This window comes from Conger conger, chromosome 2 (genome assembly GCF_963514075.1).
Source record: "Conger conger chromosome 2, fConCon1.1, whole genome shotgun sequence".
Lineage (NCBI taxonomy): Eukaryota > Metazoa > Chordata > Actinopteri > Anguilliformes > Congridae > Conger > Conger conger.
Window position 1 is genome coordinate 21,012,841 of NC_083761.1, and position 27,082 is coordinate 21,039,922.

Genomic DNA, 27,082 nt, shown 5'->3' on the forward strand with positions numbered 1-27,082 from the left:
CCCCTCAACTAGGCCCCTACCTTAACCAAGGATTATATTATGTTTAAACAGGTGAGGCCTGTCTTCTAGCAGCACCGTGTTGTCACAACCACTGACAGCTCATCCATCTAGTAGGCTGTTGCCATGGCTGCGTATGAGGTCATCGTGCCCATTGTGTACTCCCAACAGGAAGCTCACCTTTAATTTCAGTGGTAGGTCACAAATTGTTCACAGTTCCTCAGGTTATATAATGGGAGTTCTTGGAAGGGAAGAAAGGTGGTTTTCTTGCATATGTCAGCGTGATCCTTTATGAGATCTGGGAAAGGTCTGATTTCAGCGTTACGTAATGCAAAGCAAATACCCGATCCTCTTAAGTGCTTTGAGATCAGTCGGCAGGAACCAAAGCTGGCCTCAAGGGGGAGCACATGAGATTGTGCTGTCTGGCTGGATCCATTTTAAATAACAGTTGCCCCCAATTATTTCCTAGGCAGTGACACGGCAACAGCAGCTACCAATATGCAATAAGCGCAGCAGCTCAACCACTCCTGATTCTACACAAAAGTGGCATTAGATCAGCTTACAATGGCTTTCCTCACAAATGCAACCCACAAAAACATACAGCATACATAAAAACAAAACAAAAACCCATTTAAAAGGCACCAAGGGTCTCAAAAAACTAAACATACTTGCTTGGCTAATCATTTAATATTTCTAATATAAAGTCATTTAAAACCTTTCATACAAGATCACAAATCATTAACAGCTGTAATCTTGGTTTCTGGACAGAGCAAGCTTTTTTTCACCCTTTTTTACCTGCTAAGTAATAGCATTTTAGGTAAAGCGTCTGCTTGGTGTATCCCAAAACCGTTTACCTGTACGTATTTTTCAGTGCCCTGATAATGTTGAATCAAAGAAGAAGCTACTGTTTGGTAGCCACTCCCCCAATCAGTACCCATTTTGACTGGTCCTATCAAAGGCCTGTGCTACCATTTGCTCAAGTAACCAAGGGGACATATCCCACACATTCTGCCTGGTGTTGAAGCCTGGAGAGAAGGGTTCACAGACCCTTGTTGAAGTAGACGTAGCGGACACCTTCACCGTACTGGGAGACGATGGAATTCCTCAGCTCAGGCTCCAGATTAGCAACAGCCATTGAGCTGGAAAAACCAGAGTGGTGGAGGAAATGTTAACCTGTGTTGAGGAAGAGGAACACTACCCTGTACACCATGTAAAAATAAAAAGCAGTTTGTGATTCTTACCATCTCTGGGGAAATAGAGAGCAGGCAGCAGGCACCATGAAGACAAGGCTGCAAAAGAATGTTTATTTTTATTTTTATTAAAGCCAGTCATGGGCTTAAAAGAGGGAAGGATGCAAGGATATAAAGGAGCTACTCTTCACACAAATGGAGACAGTAACAGCTAGGCCCTGCTCTGTGGATACAGGCCATACAAGGGCACTGTTAACCACACACAAAGGCTCCTCTTGACTGTTGACCCATAAAATTTGACCCTTAAAAATTGGGGCTCAGTCCAATCTATCTCCAGTTCTATCTCCTTGGTCCTCGACTGACCCAGAAATCGATCGAGGTCCGGCATCTTTAAGGACATTCCAATACGTTAAACGCTTGTTGAAGGAGCAAAGAGCCAAGAGGCCCCGAAAGTATTCTTGAGCAAAGAAACAGGAGCGCATTTTTTGCAGAAGTATTTTTTTGGAATGTGTCAAATGATCGACCTGTGGACCCACCTCTCCCCATTGGCCACGTCTGTAAATGACGGGTCTTCGAACTGATGCTTGAAAGAGCAAGGACATTCCATTTGCCTAATACATTTCGTTGATTCCTCCGTCCTTGCTTCCTTTCCTTGGAGGGTGCGAGGAAAGAAAGCAAGAAGGTAAAAAAAACCTATTGGAAAGAGCCCCCTGTCCCTGTCACCTTCAGTGTGTAGCCAGCAGGAGAGAACACATTTGACAACAAGCTTGAATGTAAGGGAAGACATTTTGGCCAGAATCCACCCTGTCATCCATTTTGAACTGGTAGGGCCTCTACTGTTAAGTGTTTACTTGGTTAAAAATACCTCTCCATTTCACAGTAGAGACTTTGACTATCTTGCCTCATACATTAATTAAGAGGACAGATCTTTACTTACAAGACTCCCACCATCATCACTTGCAACGGTCCATGGAGATAGGTAATTCTCTGTAAAATAAAGCAAATATATATTAAAAAAACTAAATGGATGAAAGCCTTAAAATGTCTTCCATTCTTTAAACAAGTCTGAATAATTAAAGTTTTGGCATCTTGACTACAGAAAGAGCCATCTTTCCCTTATGGTCTATGACGTTACAAGACAAGATTGTGCTGGTAGCTGTCCTATAGGACAGTGCTGTGTTAATGGATGGGGGAGTTGGTGGATTGCACTATGCTAGTGTACAGAGCTGTGGTACTTAGTAGCTATGCTAGCAAATGGAGCTGTGCAAGTGGCTATGCTAGTGAATTAAGCTATATTAGTGGACATTGCTGTGATAGTGGCTATGCTAGTGAATTAAGCTATATTAGTGGACTGAGCTGTGCTAGTGGCTATGCTAGTGAATGCAGCTATATCAGTGGACTGAGCTGTGCTAGTGGCTATGCTAGTGAATGAAGCTATATTAGTGGACTGAGCTGTGCTAGTGGCTATGCTAGTGAATGAAGCTGTATTAGTGGACTGAGCTGTGCTAATGGCTATGCTAGTGAATGAAGCTATATTAGTGGATGAGCTGTGCTAATGGCTACGCTAGCGAATGGAGTGGTCTTGAGGCACAGGACTGTAAATCACTGTATCAGAGGGGAGACAGTGCTATAGTCTGTGCAATGTTAGAGGTGCTATAATGCCCTTGCACCGAGGCCGTTTTCAGCCACAGACGTGATCAATGCTGGAGACGGCACCGTGGAGAGCAGTCTGACTGATGGGCTTCGGATGAGGCTCATATTGATCCAAGTCCCTACTCCCTTAAGACCAGCTGTCTCTCTGTCTGTCTCACCCCCTCGCTGCTCGTCTCTCACATTCGCCTTATTGGCATGACCTGATAAATGATTTCTTTCTTTCTCTCAAATTCAAATTCTTTATTTGCACTGTACTTGCGCCAACGTGTTGAAATGCCTAGGTGACGTAAACAAACCGCCCCCCCCCCCAAAAAAAAACAAAACATAAAAACAACATGGGTAAGCCTCCCACCCCTCCCCCTCCGATAAACCTCTCTCTCAAATTCACTTTATTGGAAACACCATAAAAAATAGTGTCATCAAAGCAATTGATTTCTTTCCGTCTATCTCCCCCTTTCTTTCTATCCCTCCATCCTTCCTTGTTCTCCTTCACATCTTTCATCGGGAGCCCAAGTGGAGAGGAAACTCATTTCACAAAACACACTTTAAGGGTTTCCCCTCTACTCCGCAGACTCACCTGCATCCATTTGTACTTTTCCATTCTCTGCATTATAATGGGCAGGATGACTGAAATGAGAAGAGGAAGAATAATGACCGTCTATCGAGGGAAGTAAGCCGGGGAGGGCTTCATTCATCAGGCAAATGAGCTCCAATCACGGGGAGCCACTGTCTCAAGAGCCAGTCTCTACAAACACAGAGTCTGCATAGCTAACGTCCCCCACGCCAAATAGAGGGGGTGTCGCTAACGCTAACATCTACTCGGCGCCAAACAACGCGTGGGTGGCAATCTCCTCATCCAACATAAACACACTCCTGAGAAACCTGACTGACGCTGACGGGACTTTTCTTGGCCTTCTCCCTTTTCCGGTGAAGCCGCCGTGCCTCTGGAAAGCCGTGGCTTATCTGATGGAGGCTCATAAGGCGGGGAGAGGCCGCGGTCTGGCCACAGCAGATGTGCGTGAAGTGCGCTCGTGTTACACAATAACTGCGCAGCCCAGCCGGCTCACTGTGGAGTGAAAAGATGCAGTGGCTGGCGGGAGCCATTTTGAAACGAAACGTACACTCTCCTGAACGGACAGGGAATGCTTGCAGCCAGGACAGGGGGCCAACAACTACAATAGGAATACGTTTTTTAAATGTACAACTGTGACTTCCACAGATTTAGAGCAGTCTGTGTGGTGACTTGAAATAACATTTGTATTGGTAGAGTAATCCTTTGTTTCTGGGAAATTCTAGATTCAGCAGCAATTCACTTCATTTCTCACGAATAAAATCCTGAACCTACAATAGAACTCTGTTAAATTACTGTTAACCACTATAAGTGTGACGGAAGGGTGCATGGTAGTGTATTCATTAAATCCTCTTTAAGTTGATTGAGAACGTATTGTCTTTTTGCGTCAATGACCCGGCTCATTGTTACTCTTCTGGATGATTATTTGGCACCATCTGGGAATCATCTTTCACACCAAACAGGAATATGAGGAATCATAAATAAGGTAATATTGCACTTATAAATCATTATTAGTGTCCTATATATGGTAACAACAGACTTTATAAATCACTATTACGGTCTTGCATAACGTAATGCTGCACTAATAAATCATTATTAGTGTCTTACGTAAGGTAATGCTGCAATTATAAATAATTATTACTGCCTTACATGGGATAACATTGCATTTAACAGTTCTTTATTCTGCTCTTAAAAGGTAATTGTCAGGAACTATGTACAGTAGACTCATTATTGCATTTGCAATTTTTTCTGCAGTTTTTATTTTTTTTATTTTTTATTTTTTGCACTCCTATGATATGCATGTAAAATGTTAATATATCTGCTTTGCAGGTCTCTCTGGACAAGAAAATATTCAAAATAAATTAACAGAAATAAAGATAAGGTGCAATGCACGGCAAAAGAATGCTTAGTGAATGGGAATGGGCTATCACTAGCAATCTAGAGCAAAAGCAATAAACTAATAATTATGCCTTGGGAGCTGTAGTGTCTCTACTGGAGAAGGGAGCTGGGGTGGGGGATGGGCTGATGCGGGTTCATTCCCAGAATGCTCTGGGCCTCCCCTCTGGCCTGCTGACCCCTCTGTCTGCACGGTCGCGGCAGCAATCAACACTCACTCATGCCTGGGGCTGCCATGGTTACGCGAGAGATGACCACCTGTGTGATGCCCTTCACGGCTGCTCTCTGCAGCGGCGAGACGGAGGGGGAGGGAGAGAGGGAGAGGAGAGTGAGTGGGTTACACACAGGAAGATGGGAGTGCGAAGAAGGAGAGAGAGGGAGAGTGTTTACGGGGAGACAGGGAAGAGAGAAGGAGAGAGTGAGGGGGAGAGAAAGAGAGAGCGAGTTAGATGGGAAGAAACAGTAACATTAGGACAGATATGGTCTTGATTAAAATGGCCGTACGTTGCATTGAAGCCGGTCGTTTAGATGCTAATTAAGTTTGGCCGAGTGCTCCCAGACCCTTGCCCACTCACCTGGGAGTGTCCCAGCTTGTTCCCGTTCTCGTCCGTGACCGCAATGCCACTCAGGATCTCCCTGAGGGGGGGGAGAGAGTGGAGTGGAAAGGGGGGGGGGTGATACAGTGGCACCAGCTGGAAAAGCCCCCCCCCTCTCCCACCAGTGCACTCTGACCTTGGGGTCGGAGTTTGAGGGTGGCCTCCCCCCCTCTCCTCTCTCTGCCATCTTCTAGCCCCAAGCGCCACTCAACCTTCCCAACACCCATCTGCACTTCCTTGCACTATCTCTACTTCCTTGTCTCCTTAGACCTCCACAACCCTACTGCCTTATACCCCCCCATCCTACCCCATATTAAAATGTGTTATAAAAACACTGTAAAAGTATCAAAATGCACAGTCCCAAAATAAATCCACGTAATCCGCATGAGGAAAATGTGGGTACGCTCGTTTGCACAGACGTTGTTCAGTTCATTGGAGCAAGCCATCCAATCAGAACACACTCGCTTCACCCTTCCCCAAAAATGCTACTCACTGTTGCCTCATCATGGGGATGTTGACGCAGTTAGCGGCAGCCACAGCAGCGAAGGGAACCCATCGAGCCACCAGAGGGGGAGCTTTCTGTGGACACAGAGAGCGGACGGGGCTCGGTCATCCTATGCCACTTTACAACCTTTATGGCAGCTTTCAATTCCAGCCCAGCTCTCGCTAAATTAGGTACGAATGAGACGCCGATTAAATGTCTTTATTCAACATCTTCATGTTAAACCTGTTGTAATTCCCTGTAAAATGTGGGGCAGCAACTAATTGCATAAAAGCATGCAGAAATGGTCAAGAGGTTCAGCTGTTTTTCAGACCAAATGTCATAATGGGGAGGAAATGTGATCTAACTGACTTTGACCATGGCATGATTGTTGGTGCCAGACAGGGTGGTTTGAATATCTCAGGAACTGCTGATCTACTGGGATTTTCACACAGAACAGTCTCTAGAGTTGGCAGAGAATGGTGCGAAAAACAAGAAATATCCAGTGAGCAGCAGTTCTGTGGGCAAAATAAGAGTTTTGTTAATGAGAGGGGTCAGGGTCAAAACTGACAGGAAGGTGACAATAACGCAAATAACCACACATTACAACAGTGGTATGCAGAAGAGCATCTCTAAACACATAATGTGTCAAACCTCTTAAGTGGATAGGCAACAGCAGCAGAAGACCAATAAGTCTAAAAAATAAGTAATAAATGCCTAAGAATTCAGAGTGTATGTGTTGATATGAATGATCATTCAAAGGGACTTTCGGGCAGACCCATTAGTAGTCCTGGGCCCCATTAAAGAATCTTTCATTCTTGGTTGAAGTTGAATAGCTCTCTGTATTACTAAATCGTGTGGCTATGTGCTCCAGTAGACTCCAGCAAGGAGAAGGTCGCTGACAGGAGTGATGTACCTTGGTGTACAGGTTCAGCCCAACAGCTGTGGCCAGGGCGGTGGTGGTGGCTGTCACATAGGCCACCCCAATTTGTCTAAGAAAGGGGAAGAACAGGAGAAAAAGAACATGAAAGAAAGAAAAGAGAAAGAAAGGAAGAAAAAAGGAAAGAAATCATGACCAAACAAAAACACAGAATCCAAATCTACACTGCCAAACAGAAAGAAGAAAAAAAAAGTCATTTAACTTTCTTCACACCACCATTAACTTCCTACTCAGGAAGGCACACATCTTCCACAGAGGACAAATAAAGAGGGAAAGGACAGGAAAGGAGAGAGAAAGATAAAGTTGAGTACACACTGCAGTCACTGGCACTGGTGAACTATGCAAAACTGTGCTCCGAAGAGCAGATAGACTAACTTGATATCACATTGAGCAAACAGCGTGCAAGCAGTGAGATTAAAAGAGCAGGCCGCCTCACAGCCTGTAGCACAAAGTTATGCGTGTCTTTCCAACCCGAAAGTGGAAGGCGAAGGCCAGCACCTTATAAAAACTTCCTTGGTTACTAATTCCTGCCCTCTACACCTCATTGTAGTGAGCATTGTGGCGAAAATGGGTGCCGTGCATCAATGGGTGATACGCATTGATGGCAGTTGAGGGGACTTTCCCCTCCCCTCACTCTAAAGGGCAATCTATTAGTTTAACAGACCACATCAAAACCAGTCTCAGTTATGGAAGGGTTTAACAGACACTGTGCAACATGTCCATCAGCCCCCTTCTTGTCAGATTGCAGTAAGTTAAAGGGCAGAGAATGCGTGTTGTGCTCGAGTGTGTGGTGTGTGTGTGTGGTGTGTGAGTGTGTGGTGCTTGCAGGCTTACTTGGGTGTGATGGGAGAGGCAGCATTGCGGTTGGTGTAATTGACCAGGGCGTTGAAGGACTGGTTAACCCACTGCCAGAACACCACGGCTGGAACCGTCCTGCAAGAAGCACCGCACACGGAGATGGCTTAGTCCTGACATCCCACCCCATAAACTACCAGCTTACTGTTTCCGGAAAGTTCTGTTCTGTTTGTCTAGGTTCCTGAATGCTTCTAGAAAGTTACATTTCTAATACATATGACCATTGTGACCACTGTGGAAAAAAAACAATAATCTAGGAAGTTACCAATGTTCAGTGAATCTGGCATTGTACCTATATTTGGAATATGACAAAAATAGTATATTTATAATTATGTTTGAATGCAACTTACCTCAAACTTTTTCTGTGACCCTGACAGAGCTTTTTTGGAAGGATAAATATGTTCTAAGATAGTCTGGAGAATGTTCCAGTCAGAACATTATCTCAGTCACATCCAAAGGGGAACCCAGCATTCAGAAACATTTTGTGTTGCTGGGTTCCTTTTGCTGATACAAATGCACCATGAAACAGCATCCTAATGAGGACGAAGTGCCTCTATCCATTATTCAGATATAACCCCAAGAGATTACAATTTCATTGCTTTAAGCAGTATTCGAATACTTTGTTCCTTAGCAGAAATATTCAGGGAAATTGGAACTTCTGTGGTTTTGAATAAATATGCATGAAGGAGAGCCATTAACAACACTGCCTTAATAGCCATTTCATGTTATTCATTTTTCTGACTGAGACATTGAGTGAATGCAGATCTCTCTGCAGTGAATCATTATTTACACAAAAATAACGGGTTTCATACATTGCTGGGAGTGAGGAGGAGATTAATCAATCAAATATTTAGTACATTGATATTCCAGGCCTTTAGTAGACACCCTTATCCAGATCGACTTACTCAATCCACAGTCTTTTACATATGATCCATTTATACAGCTGGATGTGTACTGAAGCAATTCAGGATACGACGGCCTTGGAGTTTCAAGTCCAGTTACCTAACCACTAAGCTACGATGCCATGAGAACCACCCTAAATGCTAATATATCATCAATATACGATAAACATCCCTAACAGCTTGCTTGTACCATACTGCACAAGTATGACACAGCGCATGTGATGATTACTCCAGATGTCATAAAGCTGTTTCACGTAACACAAAGACTGTGACATTACCAATCTAAACAGGGGCAGCCTGTAGCCTAGTGGTTAAGGTACATGACTGGGACCCAGAAGCATAGCTGTCGGGCTCTTGAGCCAGGCCCTTAACCCCACATCGTCCCCTGTGTAGTCTAATCAACTGTAAGTCGCTTTGGATAAAAGCAAATGACAAAAAAAAGAAAGTCTGAGACCACTAGTGAAAATGCTTCCATTTTGCATTCGTCTTCTAATTTAATACAAACTTTTTCATTTTGAGTGTAGAGTTGAATCTTGAAAATTACATTCATTTCAGAATTTTTTAGTATTTGGTATGTCGATCTTTGGATGTAATGGCAAAGTGCACTTAAGCTGGCATGGACTCCACAAATTTCAGCAAAACCTGATGATTCATGTTATCCCTGCATTATTTGACAATGGTCCAAAGTACATTTTGTGATGTTACTGAATGCTTGGCTTTTGTCAGTCTTCAAGTGCCCCCATAAATGTTCAACGGGGTTGAGGTCAGGTGATTGTGGATTGTCCAGCACTCCTTGCACTTCTTTGATCTTCGAGTAGTTCTAGCACAGCTTTGAAGTTACTTTAATTTGTTTTAACTTTTTTCAAAATCCTAAAACTTCCTGTTTATTTCCAGCATTACGTGGAAACCCCCCCCCCAGATTTTCAATGTGGTCTCAGACTTTTGAACCCCACTGTATATATTAAATAATTAAACAGAAACAGAGCCTGCAAAAGTAATCCCGACTACCCCGCAAAGCCGCGACAACTCAGATTGCCCTGGCAATCTGAAGCCTGCCAACACAACACCACGCAGGTTTAGCTATACAAAAAAGTGCTATGCTATGGCTCATCTGTAGAACTGCAGCATGAAGCCTGCCAACACAACACCAAGCAGGTTTAGCTATACAAGTGCTATGCTATGCTATGGCTCATCTGTAGAACTGCAGCATGAAGCCTGCCAACACAACACCAAGCAGGTTTAGCTATACAAGTGCTATGCTATGCTATGGCTCATCTGTAGAACTGCAGCATGAAGCCTGTCAACACAACACCACGCAGGTTTAGCTATACAAGTGCTATGCTACGCGACGGCTCACCTGTAGAACTGCAGCATGAAGCCTGCCAACACAACACCACACAGGTTTAGCTATACAAGTGCTATGCTATGCTATGGCTCATCTGTAGAACTGCAGCATGAAGCCTGCCAACACAACACCATGCAGGTTTATCTGTACAAGCGCTACAGCTCACCTGTAGAACTGCAGCATGAAGCCTGCCAACACAACACCTTGTGATTTTAGCTGTACAAGCGCTACGCGACGGCTCACCTGTAGAACTGCAGCATGAAGCCTGTGATGGCCATGCCCCCGGGCACCTGGAAGGACATCCTGCCGATGAGGTTCATGCGGTCGCCTGTGTCGGGGTGGAAGGCCGAGTCGTACAGCTTCTTGGCGTAGTGCAGCTGCTCCACGGTGGTGCCAGGGGGGAGTGTTCCCGCCCTGCGGAGCACAAGCCGGGTCACATGACCTCCCCTCGCTCAGACGAGAAGCGCAGAGACAATGGCATCAAGCAGGCTAACTTCCCGACAGCGCGCCGTTGTGATGCCATCAGACCAGTGACTTCATCCCGATGACATCACCAGTGTGTTCAGCTGACAATAGTGATAGTTACATATACAGCATGGATTCTAAGTATTTGGACAGTGGCACAATTTCTGTTATTTGGCTCTGCACACTGGATTTGACATAAAACAAGTCAGACTGTCCGCTTTAATTTGAGGGCATTTGCATCCATATAGGATGATCCCTGCAGGAATTACAGCAGGCATATGCACAGATAGACCTCAAAGAGGCCTTGAGCCCGACAATTGCCCTTTTGGATGGTGGTGTTTATACTTTGTATTTTATATTATATATGCATGGGTCCACAGTTTTAGCGTCATGCATAATCGCTCTGGCGAGCCCTTGAGTTGTCTTGATCAACAACGGTTTCCCACTTGTTATGTATGCACGTTGCTGTACTGATACATATCCGTAAAGAACAGGTAACAAGACTGTGAATTTCCTACTGTGAACGCTTTTGCACTGTCATAAAACAAATCACTGTTGAAACAACACTTCGGCTGCTCAAAATAAAATAAACCATTTTATATCAAGTAGTCGTATTGACCAACTTAGAGTTAAGTTATTCCAGGTTAAGTTATTGTTTACTAGCCCACCCACAAGCTAGTCTAGCTAATTATGGTCAATAATAATGAAATACAATAGCCTTAACCAAAACGTACAAATATGCAATGTTTAAGCATGTAGCTAAGTTTAGTGATGTTGTAAGTGTCTCCTTTTCTTTAGTAATGCTACGCACAGTAGTCCACTTGTTTAGCTGGTTGTTCCAAATGGGTGGTAGTGGCACATCACTAATTTTAAAAATGCAATGTTCCACTACCACCTATTTGGAACAACTGGCTAAACAAACGGACTTTGGCATGTAATTGATTACTCAGAATGTAAAAAGGGAAATAAGATTCTGCAAATACACCTAAATTAAAGGCACAAGACACTGGGAAATTGGTCTCACTCGATTAATCAGCATTGACGTAAACAAATTTAACAAAAGTGTCTAGTGTCTGTGTGCCGTGCGTGCATGTTTGAGTGATCATGCCGTGTGTTTTATCCTTCCTTGTGATGCTCAAAACATGTTAATAAACCATGCAGCTGAAACTGTACTGTAATCCTCAAATATAAAATAGACATAGAACAACAGAATAACAGAAAACAGAGTAAATCAGGCATTTCAGAGTAGCACATCTCATCTAACCATATTTAAAGTTATACTTGTAGTTTTTTGTCTTAGAATATTATAAAAAATATTTCTGACTGCACACAGTAATGGCTAAAGAACTAAATGATATTGAATCACCATTCCCATGTCTGTCGGTGGCTTGTTTATGCAATGCAATGCCTCTGCCACCATGCAGTTTTAGCCTATTCTTTTTGTGCTCCTGGTCGGAACACTGCACACTCATTAATTTGCTTTCATTTAGCAAAGCAAGAAGTTCATAGTGAGCCAAAAAGGTCAAACTACTCCCAGGTCACTATGCACTATGTGTGTGACGTGTTTGTTCATTTCTGCTGTATTGTTGTGCAGAAAATACAATCTGTGCATGCATGAACATGTCAGAATGAAAGTAAGATGAAGTGTCACTTTAAGGAATTATGTTTCAGAAGACTCAAAACAGGGCCCGTGTTAAGTACATAGTGTGTGATTATGAATGTGGTGTTGGCAAGGCAATATCGGAAATAGTGCGGATGTGGAGGGTGGCCTCTTTTTCAATTAAGCCCCTACCACTAAAAATGTCTCTGCATGGCCATCAATTACAGCCCTTTTTATTCAGTTCCCCCTGTTAGAAGACCGAAAGTAATCGGACAATTGGCTGAGCAGCTGTGTGTTGCTACGTCATCATGCACAAGAAAGCTAATAAAAGGTCTAGAGTTTATTCTAGGCTGATATTAGGCATGGCCTAATGATATAATAATACACAGCTGCCCAGGAAACAGCTTGATATAAAGGTTTGCAGTAGAATAATTCTTGTACCGAATTATACTGTAATTGTGTTACCGCAATTAGAAAGCCCTGTCACGCAGCTGGGCTGTGCAAACCCCACCCAACAGAAACATTTGGCCAACAGCATCAGGTCAAAAACCGCCAACTGATTCAGACCTGGACAGCATGCACACCACGCATGGTGAGAGGTAAATGCTGATTTACACTGCAAACAGGGCACAGTTCAGGTAGTTTTTGCAAACAGCCAGATCAAACACAGCCAAAGAACAACACGGCTGAAAGTTACTAATAAACGTGCCCTCAGAAAACAGTACTCCCACGCTCGCCAGAGACCCGAGTTCCCCTCCAACTCATTTTCAGACAATGACACCCAGGTTAATAAGCAACTCCCTAATGATTGCCTGGAAATCATTAGCACAAATAACAAAATGGGAATTAATTTTTTTAACTACGGGGGGGAGAGACAAGAGGGGGCATTCTGGTATAATGTGGGGTCATGTTTGTGAATTGAGGTTAAAGGGAAAGGCAAAGTCAAAAAAACACCCTAGCCCTGAAGTGAAAAGTGGGGGTTTGAGAAATCAAATATTTAGTCTTGGGAATTGCATTCTAATATCGGAATATTAGCATCCCTGACAGCTTACTTTCGCCTTACTGCACAAGTAGGAAACTGTGCCTACGATCAACAAAGCAATATGTTGCTGCTCTTGTGATTTGACGCCCCCACAATACCTGCAACTCTCTACCAGGACCTTGGCCTCGTCCAGCTTGGCATCAGGCAGCAGGGCGGTGCGACAGTCGGTGATGTTGAAGAAGTTCTTCAGCCGCCCCATGAAGGTGGACTGGTCCCAGCGGGGGGCATCGATGTCAAAGCTGCTGAGGGCCATCCTGTCCTGCCTTTGGGAAGGAGCGAATGCCATCAGGAGTCAGACACGGCTACCATTCCCAAGTCCCCAAACACGGCTATCATTCCTCAGTCCCCACACGGCTACCATTCCCCAGTCCCCACACAGTGCATTCACAGTTTTAACAAAAATATGTGGAAGGTGCAATATTAAAGCGTTTTTGGATTCTTTCCGCCCACTTAAACACACAGGCGGAAAATCACAGAGCAGAACAAAAAAGAAAATCAGGATGAAGACTGGTGTTTTATGATATGAATTGTGAATTGATGGAAATCATGCTACAGCCATAATACTTTACAATACAAAATATTTTGCATCTTAAACAATCTGTCCTAAATTGTCTTGCAGCTATTCAATTTGTTTTTCTGCGGGATCTATAATTTACGTTTTTTCAACCTTTATCTTCAACTCCCAGAGAGCTTTCAAGATAATGAGGAGACGAGATTAGAAAACAGGAAAACAGCATGAATGGGCCTGGTGCCTAGCACTAGCTAATCATAAAAAATGGAATAAGCATGACTAGGAGAAAATCTTATATGCGCTCATGCCCCAGTGGCCGGGCACCAGCAAAGCTTGACCACCCTCTACAATGTTTAAACTCAGTCACTTTGACCTTATTTCCACTTCTCACATCAATAATAAAGAAGTGGTCTGTACTCAAACATGAACTTAATAACTTTGTCAGCAAGATGGAACAAGTCAGCACCAATGTTTCACTGCAGAATGTAAGAGGCTGAAGCACACCATTTCTTTTTTTTCCCCCTTGCACGTGACAATATCGTGAAAAAAGTTAATCTTTTGCCTATTAGTTGTTTATTCCTGAATTGGCTATTACCCGGATAAAGGTTCCAAGAAAGCCATTGCAGCAAATGAGTCATGTTGGGTGAATGTGATAATGAAACTCAAATTCCCATATCACAAATTCCACACCTTGAAAACAGGTCCTATGACCACTTGACTTAATGCCATCTCTAAACTGGTCTGACACGAAAACAACATCATTCTCAGGCAGTTTGTTACTCTTCAAAAGAAAATAATGACTACCAATTCAATGTTCTACATCTAAACTTTACCGTACAGAAAAGTAGATTCGAATGAAAACTGCAAAAGTGCTATTCATTCGCAGTCACACAACATCTTACATCTCCCAGACTCATCTTACAGATGGCTCAGTCTCCTCCTTCTGTGGTACAGAGAGAAGAGAACAGGGGATATTCCACATAACCCGGAGATCAAATACTGCAGAAGAACCACTGACACCGAAAAACAAAGGCCTCTGCTTCTCAAGCCTGCATACTCCCTGGCTTTTTTCTGCTTTAAAGTGGCAAAAACGAGGCCTCCAACAACAGTTTGAACTCCTACACACTGCAGAGCGGCAGTTGAAGGAACTTTTCAGTCTCTTGAGTTCATGAAAGCCCCCGTTCCTGCGAAACTTTCAGTTCTAAAGGCATCCCAGATGTTGAGATCAAATCAATTGCAGGAAACGACGTTGACTGACTGAGCACGTGGTAGAGGTGGAGACCAGCCCACCCAGGAAATGTGCTGATCTAGTTAACGCATGCAGTCAAATCAGCAAATGAGCCCTTTCTTAAGGCTCTCACAAAACCTGATAGACAGGACTGTGCATTTTCCTTATGATGCAGCCTTGGCTTACTCCAGCTGCTGCTCTGTGGCAGGCCACTGATGTAAAGTCATCATGCGCACAGCTTTCAAAAGCTATGAGAAATGAGGGGGTGATCAATAGGCAAAACTGCAAGCACGGGTCTGTACTGGCTGGGAACACACAGGCCTCGCCTGTCGCTGAAATCTTAACAGGATTTATATTTAACTGGCGAGAGCCGGTTATGTTAGAACAGTCAGAAATGCCCTTGTGTCAGCTCTCTCTGTGTTTGAGAAAATAACAAACGGCACATTCACCCATACGCTGCCGTGACTGCTAGCGGGAGGGTTGCGCTGCACCCATCTCTCTCACATCCCTTTTTGTGTCTCTCTCAAGGGTAAATTCACTCAAACTGCAGTAGGACATAGCCCGTGTGCTTGACAGGGGTTTTTATTGCTCTGCAGGTGAATGTCAAGGCTGGGAAAATAGGAAAGTCTGCACATTCCTCAGTATGTTCTCCGCATGTTATTCCCAGGATGAGCTTCCATTTTTAACCAAAGAGACCATCATGAGTTACAGCCCTACAATTTGAGACATTCAAGCACACACAAGTAGCAGAACAAACCAGACCTGTTTGTAGCTTACTGGAATCACAGATAAACAAATACTGACAAAAAATGAATTTAACAAAGTACAAACAAGGTTAACTTAAATGACCTTGAGTCCTTCTGTGAGGCTGGTCTTAATGTAACTTCACCAAGAATGCTATGGCGTTGGGAGGCCAGTGGTGGGGTTCTGATGAGATCTACCACTCCCTGAAAACATGGCTCACCACAGAACAAAATGTCATGTTCTCTGACAGAGAAATTAAAGAGGGGACTGTCCAGTGATAAGCATGTATTGGGAGGGATGTGCCTTTGGGTGACAGCTTGCAAATGGGTTCAAGCAAGTCCAGGTAAGTCGTTAACTGTGAACTGGCGAACCCCTGAGGCCTGCAGTCTTGCTTGACAAGAGGCGAGAAGGTAGCATTTTTCATTAACACAAAACTGCAATGGTTGCAGGTTTTGCCCCAGAACATTAAGGGAGAACTCATAACCAGTCTGATTCAATGAGGAGGAAAAAAATAACTGCTTAATGCACAACTACAATGATATTCAAAGGCTGATAAACTTTTCTTTAAGTGCAGAATTACATAAGCTAACGGACTGGTGTGCTGGAATTCAACAAATGAGTATTATGCAGGATCCCAGGTAAATGTATAAGGAACAGTACACATAGTGTAAATTCATACTTTAAAACGAATAGGCATGTCATTTTTAACTTTTTTTTTTTTTTACACCCAGTTTTTACACATGGTTGTCTTCAATGGGCTGACACCGCTGATGTAAGAACAGGTTATTCCAAGCCACAACAAAAAAGGGGGGACAAGCGTGTGTGAAGTTTAGCATTATAATACCCTTGGGAGGAAGTTGTAATCTAGACCACTTGTCCTTAGATCTTCCCCTGTGCTGTAGCAAATGCAGAAATGAAGGCGATAACAACCAACAACGTAAACGTAAGGCTAATTTTACATTCTGATGATGCATACTACTCGCAAGGAACTAGTGACACGAGATATCATGCATCCACCAAGACAGGCTCAACAACAAACATATGGAGCACTATATTCGAATCGCCCCGCCTTAAAACAAAAAAACTGGTTGGAAACGTTCTAACATATTTCATCGCAATTTCATAAATAACATACTGTACCTTTGGCGAATCTGCTTAGGGGAGAAGTCAAGGTAGATGAACAAATAAATTGGTTCAAACAGGAATATTCCAAAAGCGTGGGCAGGCGGAGCTGGGGAGGGCGCACGTGGCACTTCCTTTTCCAATCACACAGAAGGGGATGCTCCCCTTAGGCTGACCTACCAAATCTCTTACCCCCAAATAATTATCCATGCACGGTTAGCGAGATAGTCCCATAAAATTACAGTAACGTTACGGGCCAATCAAGATTTCAATTTCTTGACTGAGTATGATAAAGAATGAAAATTATTATTTAAATCGGCAAATGGAAACGTTATAGCAAGCTAACAAATACAAAGTTTACAGTAATAGATTTGCGTTTCAGGCTTGTCAGTGTCGCTCTTTAGCTAGTGCTGTGTAGGCTTCAATATGACAACAGTTGCATAAATGAACGATGAGACGTCAATGTGTGAACGTCATGTAAGTAGAGCGACCCGACGTTAGCTATTCATGAAGGACGGCGAGGCACCTTTTATTCCTACACGAAAAATAAGACGCTGTTATGATATATAGCTACACTACAAAACAGAAATGCTAAATTCCGGAACAGTGTTACTTTGCAGTGCTCTGCCTCGTGGAAAAGAAAGGCATTGGTTTCAATACTACGTCATCAAAATATGTGCTTGGGGAACTACGCCTGTCGTATTCTGTACGTACACAATTTGTATAATACGTCACAGGCGCTTAGTAACCCTTCACGGCGTCTCAAGTCTTTGGGAGATAAACCGAGATGGTGAGTTCTTTTGTTATAATTAGCTAGCGAACAGTTTGTTACATTGTCATGCCACAGGTATTATTGCCAGCTGTTATAAATAATTGTGTTTTGTGAACTGCGATGCATAAAGGTAGATCCATATTCAGGTATCCAGATAACGGCAGCGGCTATTAATGAGACAGATTAGCTAGCTAGCCAGATACATTCACGTTGGCTTGGTGCGAGGGAAAAACATTCGGGTTGATTGCTAAAAAGACGCAATGCCCCCTCAAAATATGTTGCCATAAGATCACATAATCCATTCGATCTATAATGCAAATTATCTTCATTCATAATCAAAGGGATCCGCTAATGTTAGCTACCTGATATTTAAATGTTGGAGAAATCTCATCTCGTTCGTATGTGTGTTTATGGCCCGTTAAGTTTGGCTTTGATGCTGCTGCTGCTGATTTTACCTTCGCATCGTTCTGTTGCGTTCTGCTGGGTAACCACAGTCAACTAGCTAGCTAACTAAACTAGTGTCTCGTACGCTAGTTATGTTAGTAACAGTTTTTATATTCTTCTAGCTAGACAACTGGATTAATGGAAGATGAAATTCAGAGTGAAAGATGGGTTGTATCAGTTCAGGTCTTTCGCCATTCCAGGCATGCACTGTTACTCATGAGTATGGTGTCGAAATTATTCCCTTCTTGGTTTACAAGGAGCCAAGTATGGACATTCCTGCTCATTTAGGTGAAATAATTGTTACAGAAAACTGCATGAGACATCGTTTACCAAAACTGGTAAATTACGACCAGGACTCATACATTCAAGTCAAAACACTTCTTGGATTGTGTGTTTGTTGTGGGATATAATAATTAATAGGAAAATGTCACACATTTGGTAATGCATTCACAAAATGCAATAATCAAGGAAGGAAGTAAAGCTGCCATAGATGTCAGACTAAACAGGTCTACAACCCCTTAAAGCACAAACCAAACAAACAGGGTTGCCAGGCAGGTTTCAGATCGCGAGCCAAAGTGACATAATCTGTTCAGCAAAAAACTAAAGGCATGACCGCACAGTCTAAAACAATCATCTCAACAGTCCCCCTTTGTTTTGTAAAAAGTCCAAAATACCACATTACAGGCTGTCATCTTGCAGTTTATAACAAATGTACTATTGTGCGTGATGGCAACAGTTAGCTACAGAGGAAATGGTGTGACTTTATGCTTGTTGAATTGGGGAGTGTTAAAAGTTCTGTGTTCACATTGTCGTGTGTGTAAATTGGCGGTTTGCCTGCCGCAGGGTCTGTTGTCCATCCTGCGCAAGCTGAAGAGCTCCCCAGACCAGGAGGTCCGCATCCTGTTACTGGGCCTGGACAATGGTGGCAAGACCACCCTCCTAAAACAGCTGGCCTCTGAGGACATCAGCCACATCACCCCCACACAGGTGCAGCCCTTGCACACACGTTCACTTGTGCGCACACATTCATTCCCAGTTAGGTGCAAACAACACATTCCCCAAACAGCTGGTCTCTAGGGAAATCAATCACAACACCCTCTCCAGGGGCTGCACACAACCCATACACCTCTGCACAGTAAGTTATTAATCTGCCCCTGTGTGTACCATAACTCAACAACTGCCTCTTAGCTGATGTACACTGTGGTTAGTGCTGCTGAACTGCACTGAACATCATAACTGTGTGTCTGTGTGTGACTGTATTGGGGGAGGTTAGTCCTCACATTGATTCATGAATGCCTGTGCCATGTCAAATCTCCTTGTATTAAACCTGGAAATGAACACCTATTTAATTAGCCGTGTTGCCTGAATGATGTAAAGTGGAACAAGATGGCTGGACTATTAATTCGATTTTTTAACTTCTGAATGACACAAAATGGCTGCCTGCACATTTTGGTCCTGCACAGTCACGTAGCCTGTTCTAGACCATGTTCAACCCATAGTGTATGCCTGGCTATTCAGGAACACTCAGGGATTGCTTGGCCAAATGGAATGGTAAAATGTTATTGGTTATTCTTGAAGGGGTAAGTTTTTACATTTAAATCTCATTAATTTCTATGTGCATTTGAAAAACACTGATGCACAATATCAGGCACACTGAACAGCTACACATGTTTGGTCTACTGTAAGTACACTCACTGAGTACTTTATTAGGAACACCTGTACACCTACTTATTCATGCAATTATTTAATCAGCCAATTGTGTGGCAGCAGTGCACTGCATACAATCATAAGAATAACATAAGTCTAATAAATACCTAATAAAGTGCTCACTGAGTGTATATATCCATAGGAATGCTGCGTTCAAGTGGTTCGAGTGGCTTGTCAGGTCGGAGTGCATTTCCCTTTCTGTTGCATGAAGCAGTTTGCAGTGCAAATACACCCCCTGGATCAGATCCCACTCCACTGTAGTCACGTTCCGGTCCAACTCTTGTCCCTGGCACGGAAGGACTGTGTGCTGTTCTTTCTCTTTTCCCACAAAAGATTTTTATCGTTGTTGTTCTTCATTACCCCATTTGGATGCCCGTTTGCAAATGTGAGCTCCAATGATAGATGCAGTTTCCCTGTCAGCTGAGGGGCTGCATGATGGTATTTCCTACATAGGGCTAATTCTGCACCCAGCCACTATTTCATTTCACTATTTCATGGTCCACCAGCTGAGCTACACAGCTGTCGCACAGGACTTCCTACAGTGCTGGTGCAGGCAGATTGCAAGTACCTGATTGGCTGGAAGACTCCCTATTTGTCACCAGTTGTTAGTCGTTAGAGAAGGTGACATCACCCCTCAGAGCGAAAACAAGAACATGATTAGTTTCCTTAGCTGAGGACTTTGGTCTTTAGCACAGTAAGCTAATTGTATTTTGTGTTGCGTCGTGCCAGAGGTGAAGGCTGTGCTTTGAGACGCACAGCAGGCATGCCTTGTATAAAGCTAGCATTGGATGAGGGCTCAAGCGGCCTGCAAGGTCTCCCATAATTCTTCTGCTGAGGTGCAGCCTCTAGGAGACGTGTTATCAAGAACGCCAGTTCGCTGTTGCCAGAAGCAGCATGGAAAAAGCAGCTGAACCTTAACCCCACCAGAGGGATAAGGTCAGGCATTCTGCTGACCTCTTGGTCCGTGTTTGTTTCAGGGTTTTAACATCAAGAGCGTTCAGTCTCAGGGCTTCAAGCTGAACGTTTGGGACATCGGAGGGCAGAGGAAGATCAGGCCCTACTGGAGGAACTACTTTGAGAACACGGACATGCTTGTGAGTGGCACATTCTACACTGATGTCACAGCAACTGCTTCCTGCTTAACTCTTATCAGCTTTGGCTCCCTGTGCTGATGATCAAAATCTTCACCATGTGCTTTATTTCAGATTTATGTCATTGACAGTGCTGATCGAAAGAGGTTTGATGAAACTGGACAGGTACACTTTTTATTTCACATGTATTTTTACCCATTTCATTAAAAGATAAAATTGTGTCTTCAGACTTCATGTAGAGCACATTTACATGTAGCGGATCCTAAATCTCCCACAAACCTGTGTCCACAGAAATAATTCATTTTAAAGAGAAATGAGAGAATACTGTTTCTGCATGTGTGTGCGCCATTCATGTAAACTCGCATGCATGCATTCTTCTGTGTGTGTGTGTGTGTGTGTGTGTGTGTGTGTGTGTGTGTGTGTGTGTGTGTGAGTGTGAGTGATGTTTGCACCTCGTGTTGGTATATGTTCACACCTCTCCCCACACTCTGGTTGCCAGGAGCTGGCTGAGCTGCTGGACGAGGAGAAACTTAGCGGCGTTCCGGTTCTGATCTTCGCCAACAAGCAGGACCTGCTGACGGCTGCTCCGGCCTCCGAGATCGCCGAGGGCCTCAACCTGCACACCATCCGGGACCGCCTGTGGCAGATCCAGTCCTGCTCCGCCCTGACCGGAGAGGGCATCCAGGTTAGCCTTCTCTGACGAACAGTTAGCATCTCTGTGGTGGGCGAGGAAGAAATCGTAAAAAAGGCGATGAAATGGGTTCAGTGAGAACCCGTTTGCCTCATTGGCCATTGGCTGTTCCTCTGGAGCAGTGGTCTCCAACCCTGGTCCTGGAGAGCTATTGGGTCTCCTTGTTTTTGTTTTCACCTTAAAATCAGCACCCTGTTGAGACCCAGGTAACCAGGTTAGGCGAGTTAACTGTGCAATCGACTGCTCTAATTGATTAATTGAGTTCAGAGTAACAAAAAACCAGCAGATCCTGTAGCTCTCCAGCACCAGGGCTAGAGGAACCTCCGGTTCACAGTGATACGTATGCAAGCCTGTCGGCTATGAACTGCCCCTTCCTGAGTGACGTGGCCAGTTATACACATCCCAGGGCTCCTCTGGGCAGACAGCTCTCGCATGCTCAGGGTTTATTGCCAGACTTGTGAGTCCCTCAAAGACACTGAAACCCAGTGCCTTTGCAGGAAGAGTCACCCAGAAAGTCCCCTTCTGAACTTGAATGCATTTCAACCTGTCACAATTGAATGTGTGATGCTGCAGAGAAGAAGTGTTCTCAGTTATAGCACCCCCCTGTCCCCCATCCCCCTCGTACACCGTGTGACGTCCCTGTCCTGGAATCCAGAAGGTCTTTTTTTTTTATAAAAAGGTCAGACTGCTGATTTCCCTAATACTGTTCCTGTTTTCATTGTCTGTGACCCATTTCAGGAAGGCATGAACTGGGTCTGCAGGAGCGTCAACGCTAAGAAGAAGTAGAATCGTTCCTGTCATCACTCCAGTTTCTCCCCTGGCGGATAGGCCGCTGATTGTACAAAAATGAAACTAACGTGGAGCTCATGGACACTAAAGAATTCACCGGCTTGGAGCAAGGATGACGCAAACTTAACCTCAGCTTCTCAGTCTCGGACCATTTCCACCCCCTCCCAATCCCAATCCCAATCCCAATCCCAATCCCAATCCACGTTCCTTTTTGTCCAGCTAGGTACCAACCCCAAAATTAACATTCCTGGACCCCCCCTTCCCCCACGCACCCCCATTGCCTGCCTTGCCCCTCTAATATAGGACATCTTCAGACTCCTGTGGTACTAGTCTGACTACTGCTGTTGAAATATAAAGACCATCAAGGCGTTGGTTTCTTTACTTTTTAAAAGTTATATCTTAAGTGCTCATAGCGCAGTCGTCTTTTTCTTTTCTTGTGCCCACTATCTTGTGACATGTCTTTGCAGTTTTCCTGTTTCAGTAAAAAGATTATTTTTTGTAACGGTGTCTGTGGTGTTAAAATAACAGGGATGATTGTGCTTAAATATATGGAGTGTCTTCCTTATGGGGAAAAATGTGGAACTGGTATATTTACTGGAAGTAATATCTGGAATATGGAATATATTTGAAATTTCATAATATGTAGTATTACAGATATGTAATTGCACCTTTATGTAATTTCCAGTATACCATGTTGAATGTATCTTGCAGTGTATTTGAGTTTACAATGTTTGGTACAAGGTATGTATAAAATGACAAATACGGAAAGTGATAATTATTGATATCAATAGGTACTGCATTTCTTGAAACATATTTGTATTCAGAAGTTATTCATCATAGATATTTTGCATCATATTGAATCATATAACATTAAGCACTTTTTGGATGAATCCTGAGAAATCATTCTCACATTTGTCTCAGAATGAAAATGGAAGCAAAAAAAAAGTCCCAGTTTGGGAGTTTTGGTTCCTTTCAACGAAACTTACATTGACAGTTAAACACAGATCTTTTTTTGTTGTACAAGAATATGTATCTTTACCAGACAATTCGACAGAATGTTTTTAAATTCAAAAGCATTCCATTCTATTACAGTTTTTTTATTTTTACCCCTTGCCTTTACTTGTTGTATTGCTTTTAGTTTCTTTAATCAGGCCAAAATTTCCAACTGAGAAAACAAGCAGTACTCGTATACAGACTCAATTCTCTGTATAATTAGTCATTTTTAATGAGAAATTTAGTTGCTTTTCAGACAAAAGGCTTTATTATTTTGGAACTTTTTGGCCTCTAAAATCGCTGAAATTAAAATGGTTCCAAAATGTTTTCTTTCTTTGAATATTCGCACCATTTAAGGCTATCCCAGAATTTGTTGCAGTTGGAGACCAAAACTGAGATTACAGAGGCTTTGTAAACAGCAGGGCCCCTTTAGGGCTGGGGGGTGGGAGGGGGGGACCTGCCTTTTTGAAGATTTTAATTTGCTCTGAAGGTGTGAGATCTACACAGGAGAAAAGAGGCACCTCCCCCTTTTCCTTTGTTCTCCTGAATGCACCCACCTTGGCTCCCCTGGTAGAGGCAGGAGGGTAGAGTGATTGACAGGTTGAGCAGGCTTAAGCAGCTGGTTATGTCAGCAGATAAGTGCTGTGCAGCGTCCTTTGGTGGGGGCAGGGCTTCTGGTTCCTGCAGGCCCGTTGCTGTGGCAGTGTTGGTGTTCGCCACCACCTGTGAGTTGCAAGCGTTAGGAGAGGGGGAGGCCTCTTGATCCCCCCCTGTCCCTGCCCCCCACAATGATGAGAGCGTCACTAGCTGAAATCTGGATATCCAGCTGTGTGCTTGTGTGTGCATATGAGAGAGAGAGAGAGAAATTGTTGAGAGTTGGTCCATGTGTGTGCATGTATGTCGATTATATGCACCATTAGATGGAATCACTCCAGTGGCCTCCGAACACTAAATAGACAGGATTGTTCCAAAGCCCAAAGCATTGTGGGTATATTTTTCTGCTGAACTCTCCAGCTGTGCAGTGTTCTGTTGCCCTTTCCTCCTGCACCACGTGGGTCAAAACCAAATTCCCAATCCGTTTTTGATTAATCATACATTTTGACATCTATCCATTTTTATTTTTATTTAATTGTAGCATCAAAATTTTTGTTTGTGACTTGAATTCAATGGTCATATCAGACCATCATGGCGAGAATATACTGTAGGCTGGCATGGGGATGGTATTTTAGATTTATTTTAGAGTTTTTTTGCTATTTTTATGTTATTCATAGACCTGTCTATGAAGGGTTGAGTTGCAGAGTCAATTTGTGATTTTTGCACTCATAAACTGGGATAAATCCTTGCCTATGGGATCGCGATTAGGTGAGATACACTCACGCAGAGGTATTGTCCCTGTGTGATAACTCCCTTTATTCAACCCGTTGACAAATTTCCGTAAAAAGAGCTCTTCAAAATGCCATCAACATCCCCTCCCCTATCCTGCTTCGATTTATTGAAGAAAAAAAAGGTCTTTGTGTGTTATCTTTTGTGGATTAGTAGGGTTGTGCGACAGAGAGCGTGGGTGTTCGTTGGAGCTGGGCAGAGATCTGCAGGACGGTGCTTCAGCCCTGTGGGCAGCTGGGTAATCGTTAATCGAGTGGAGGCATGCAGTTAGAGAACACTAATAATAATTTGTTATTTAGCTGATGCTTTTATCCAAAGCCACTTACAATTGATTAGACTAAGCAGGGGGACAATCCCCCCCCTGGAGCAATATGGGGTTAAGGGCCTTGCTCAGGGGCCCCACAGCTGCACTGATCTTAGCGTGGCTACACTGGGGCTTGGACCACCAACCTTCCGGGGATCATGCACCATAGCCACTAGGCTACATGCTGCCGGAAGAGGGCTGGGCCTCCACTGCAGCCCCTTCAAAACTTCCACCTGAGAACAGTCCGTTACGCGGTGCAGATGAGGGGGTGGGACGGCTCACTGCGGCCCATTGTGGGTTTAGCGCTGCACTCTCTCTGCTCCGCCGTCATTGACTGGGTACCTTGCCCCATACCACAGCGGCTGATCTGAAGCAGATTACCGCCTACTAGCTGCTGACCTACCAGCTGCTTATTGGCTCCCAGCAAGGCTGTGTGGACCAATGAGATCAATGCATGCAATTCCTGCATCACTGTTGTGTGAAGGCACGGTATGTGACCTGTGACTGTGTTTCTCATAAAGCACAGCATGAATCTAATGGTTTTGGAATAAGTGCATGTCACTTACTGAGTGCCTTTGAGGCAATAAATAACAGTTTGGCTTAGCTATCCACTCAGCAGCCCCTGTTCTTCTCTGTGATTTCTACGCACCCTTTCCCAGGTACACTGGTCCTGACGGCCACATTCCTGTCAGAGCACCATCTAGAGCAGTGTAACCATGGCAACTCTTGTAGACAGAATTGGGGTTATTGCAAGTGGGTATCCCAGACCCATTCATCCGTGTACGTGCTTGAACCTCCAAAACGTCTTTCTGTAGGATATCTTTTCATGGTCTGCTGGACTTTCTTTTCAATTTACATTGTATGCATCTGTGTGTGTGTGTGTGTGTGTGTGTAAGCGTGTGTTTATGTCTGTGTGTTTTTCCAATATAGTATTAAATGAGCTTACCGTGATGTTTTATTTTTAGTTATTACTTCTGCTGTAGTTTGTTAAAGTGTACAAATAGATACAAATAAATATTTGTTTGATATGAATAAAATAGCGTTTTTAACAGCTGTCATGCTTTGATGTGTGACCACGTGTTTGAAGGCATTAACGTCACTGTGGTGTGCTTGGCATTTTGGCATGGAATTCAAAGGCATTGCTCAAGGATCCAGAAGTGTGGGCCAAGTGATTTGGAGTGACTGGGGAGAAGTGACTCTTCGGGGATTCCTTTAATGTTTCCAATGAGAGCACAATTCTCTGTTTACGGTCCAAACCTCAAGTCCTTTCACTTCTGTTCTTTCCTATTTCTTTTTTTCTTGTATTTTTGTAAGTCCCTCAAAAACCTCAGGTCAGGGCACAGTGTGTCCTGTGGCCTTTATGAGTAAAATCTGAACAAACACTGCAGTGAGAAGAAGGCTTTTGAGAATATCTACATGCCAGTAATCCTTCACACAAGCATACAGTGTGCTGTTTTAGATATGCTCCCATGAACTAATGGAGTTAAGGGGTAGCCACTGCTTATGTTTTGAGGTGTGGGAGCTATCTACAAGCTGGTCATTTTAGTGGGTTTTGAGATTTAAGTTGGAACTCCTGGTCGTATTGCAGATTCCTAAGATGGAGGAAGGTTGGGTGACAGACAATTTGATTCGTAGGAGGGCTTAAGGTGGATGTATAGCAGGGGTGCCCAATCAAGTGCCATAGAGGGCAGATGGCAACCTGCAATTCTCAGCCTATCACTACACCAGCTGATTTCACTAATTAACACACTTCCAACCAGAGAGGAGGGAACTAATTGGTGCAATCAGCAGGTGCAGTGATAGGCTGGAATGGAAACCCGCTTACTCTCGACCCTCCATGGTGCATGGTTGGGCACCCCTGGTGTATAGAACAGCTACACTTTCCAATAAAACGCACTCAAAATGTACACGCACCTGCGACAATACATGCAGTGTTTTTGTTTACAGGAAGTTACAGTATACAGCAAGTTTTGCTCTTTAAAAACGATTACATTTCATGCTTGAACATACATCTGGCTACATTTTAATAGTCTGCTAAATGAATGTAATGTAATATAATAAAGGTTGGCTCACAGAAAATATTAGCCTGTAATGTGCTCATTAAATCAAAAACACAGGAAGTTTGGGAACTCCTGGTTGAAAAAAAAATACAGCAAGCCTGGACTGTAACACCCCAAGGGTTTTCTACAAATCCCGGTGAGCTATTCCACATATATTAATAACTCTGTGTGGGAAAAAAATACTTTCTGGTGCAGTGTGGTCTACACTAAA

At 43.6% G+C, this 27,082-nt stretch overlaps 2 protein-coding genes across 3 annotated transcripts; one reads left to right on the forward strand and one right to left on the reverse strand.

The window, feature by feature from the left end:
• Nucleotides 1–665: 665 nt before the first annotated feature.
• Nucleotides 666–17,287, reverse strand: sfxn2 (sideroflexin 2). The gene is made up of 12 exons (XM_061232094.1): nt 16,656–17,287; nt 13,131–13,295; nt 10,169–10,339; nt 7,658–7,756; nt 6,800–6,875; nt 5,896–5,981; nt 5,382–5,442; nt 5,025–5,091; nt 3,418–3,467; nt 2,125–2,174; nt 1,239–1,286; nt 666–1,136 (listed from the first exon to the last, which is right to left on the reverse strand). The coding sequence occupies exons 2-12, from the start codon at nt 13,283–13,285 to the stop codon at nt 1,037–1,039; spliced, it is 963 nt and encodes a 320-aa protein (XP_061088078.1). The 5' UTR covers nt 13,286–13,295; nt 16,656–17,287; the 3' UTR covers nt 666–1,036.
• On the forward strand, nt 16,853–25,867 carry arl3b (ADP ribosylation factor like GTPase 3b). 2 transcript variants are annotated; one of them, XM_061232095.1, is made up of 6 exons: nt 16,853–17,114; nt 18,697–18,840; nt 20,538–20,654; nt 20,766–20,816; nt 21,151–21,336; nt 22,081–25,867. In XM_061232095.1, exons 1-6 carry the CDS (start codon nt 17,082–17,084, stop codon nt 22,126–22,128), a joined length of 579 nt encoding a protein of 192 aa, XP_061088079.1. In that variant the 5' UTR covers nt 16,853–17,081; the 3' UTR covers nt 22,129–25,867. The 2 variants fall into 2 exon arrangements, with proteins under 2 accessions (XP_061088079.1, XP_061088080.1); XM_061232096.1 differs by having other exon boundaries at nt 16,857–17,427.
• The last annotated feature ends 1,215 nt before the right edge of the window (nt 25,868–27,082 follow it).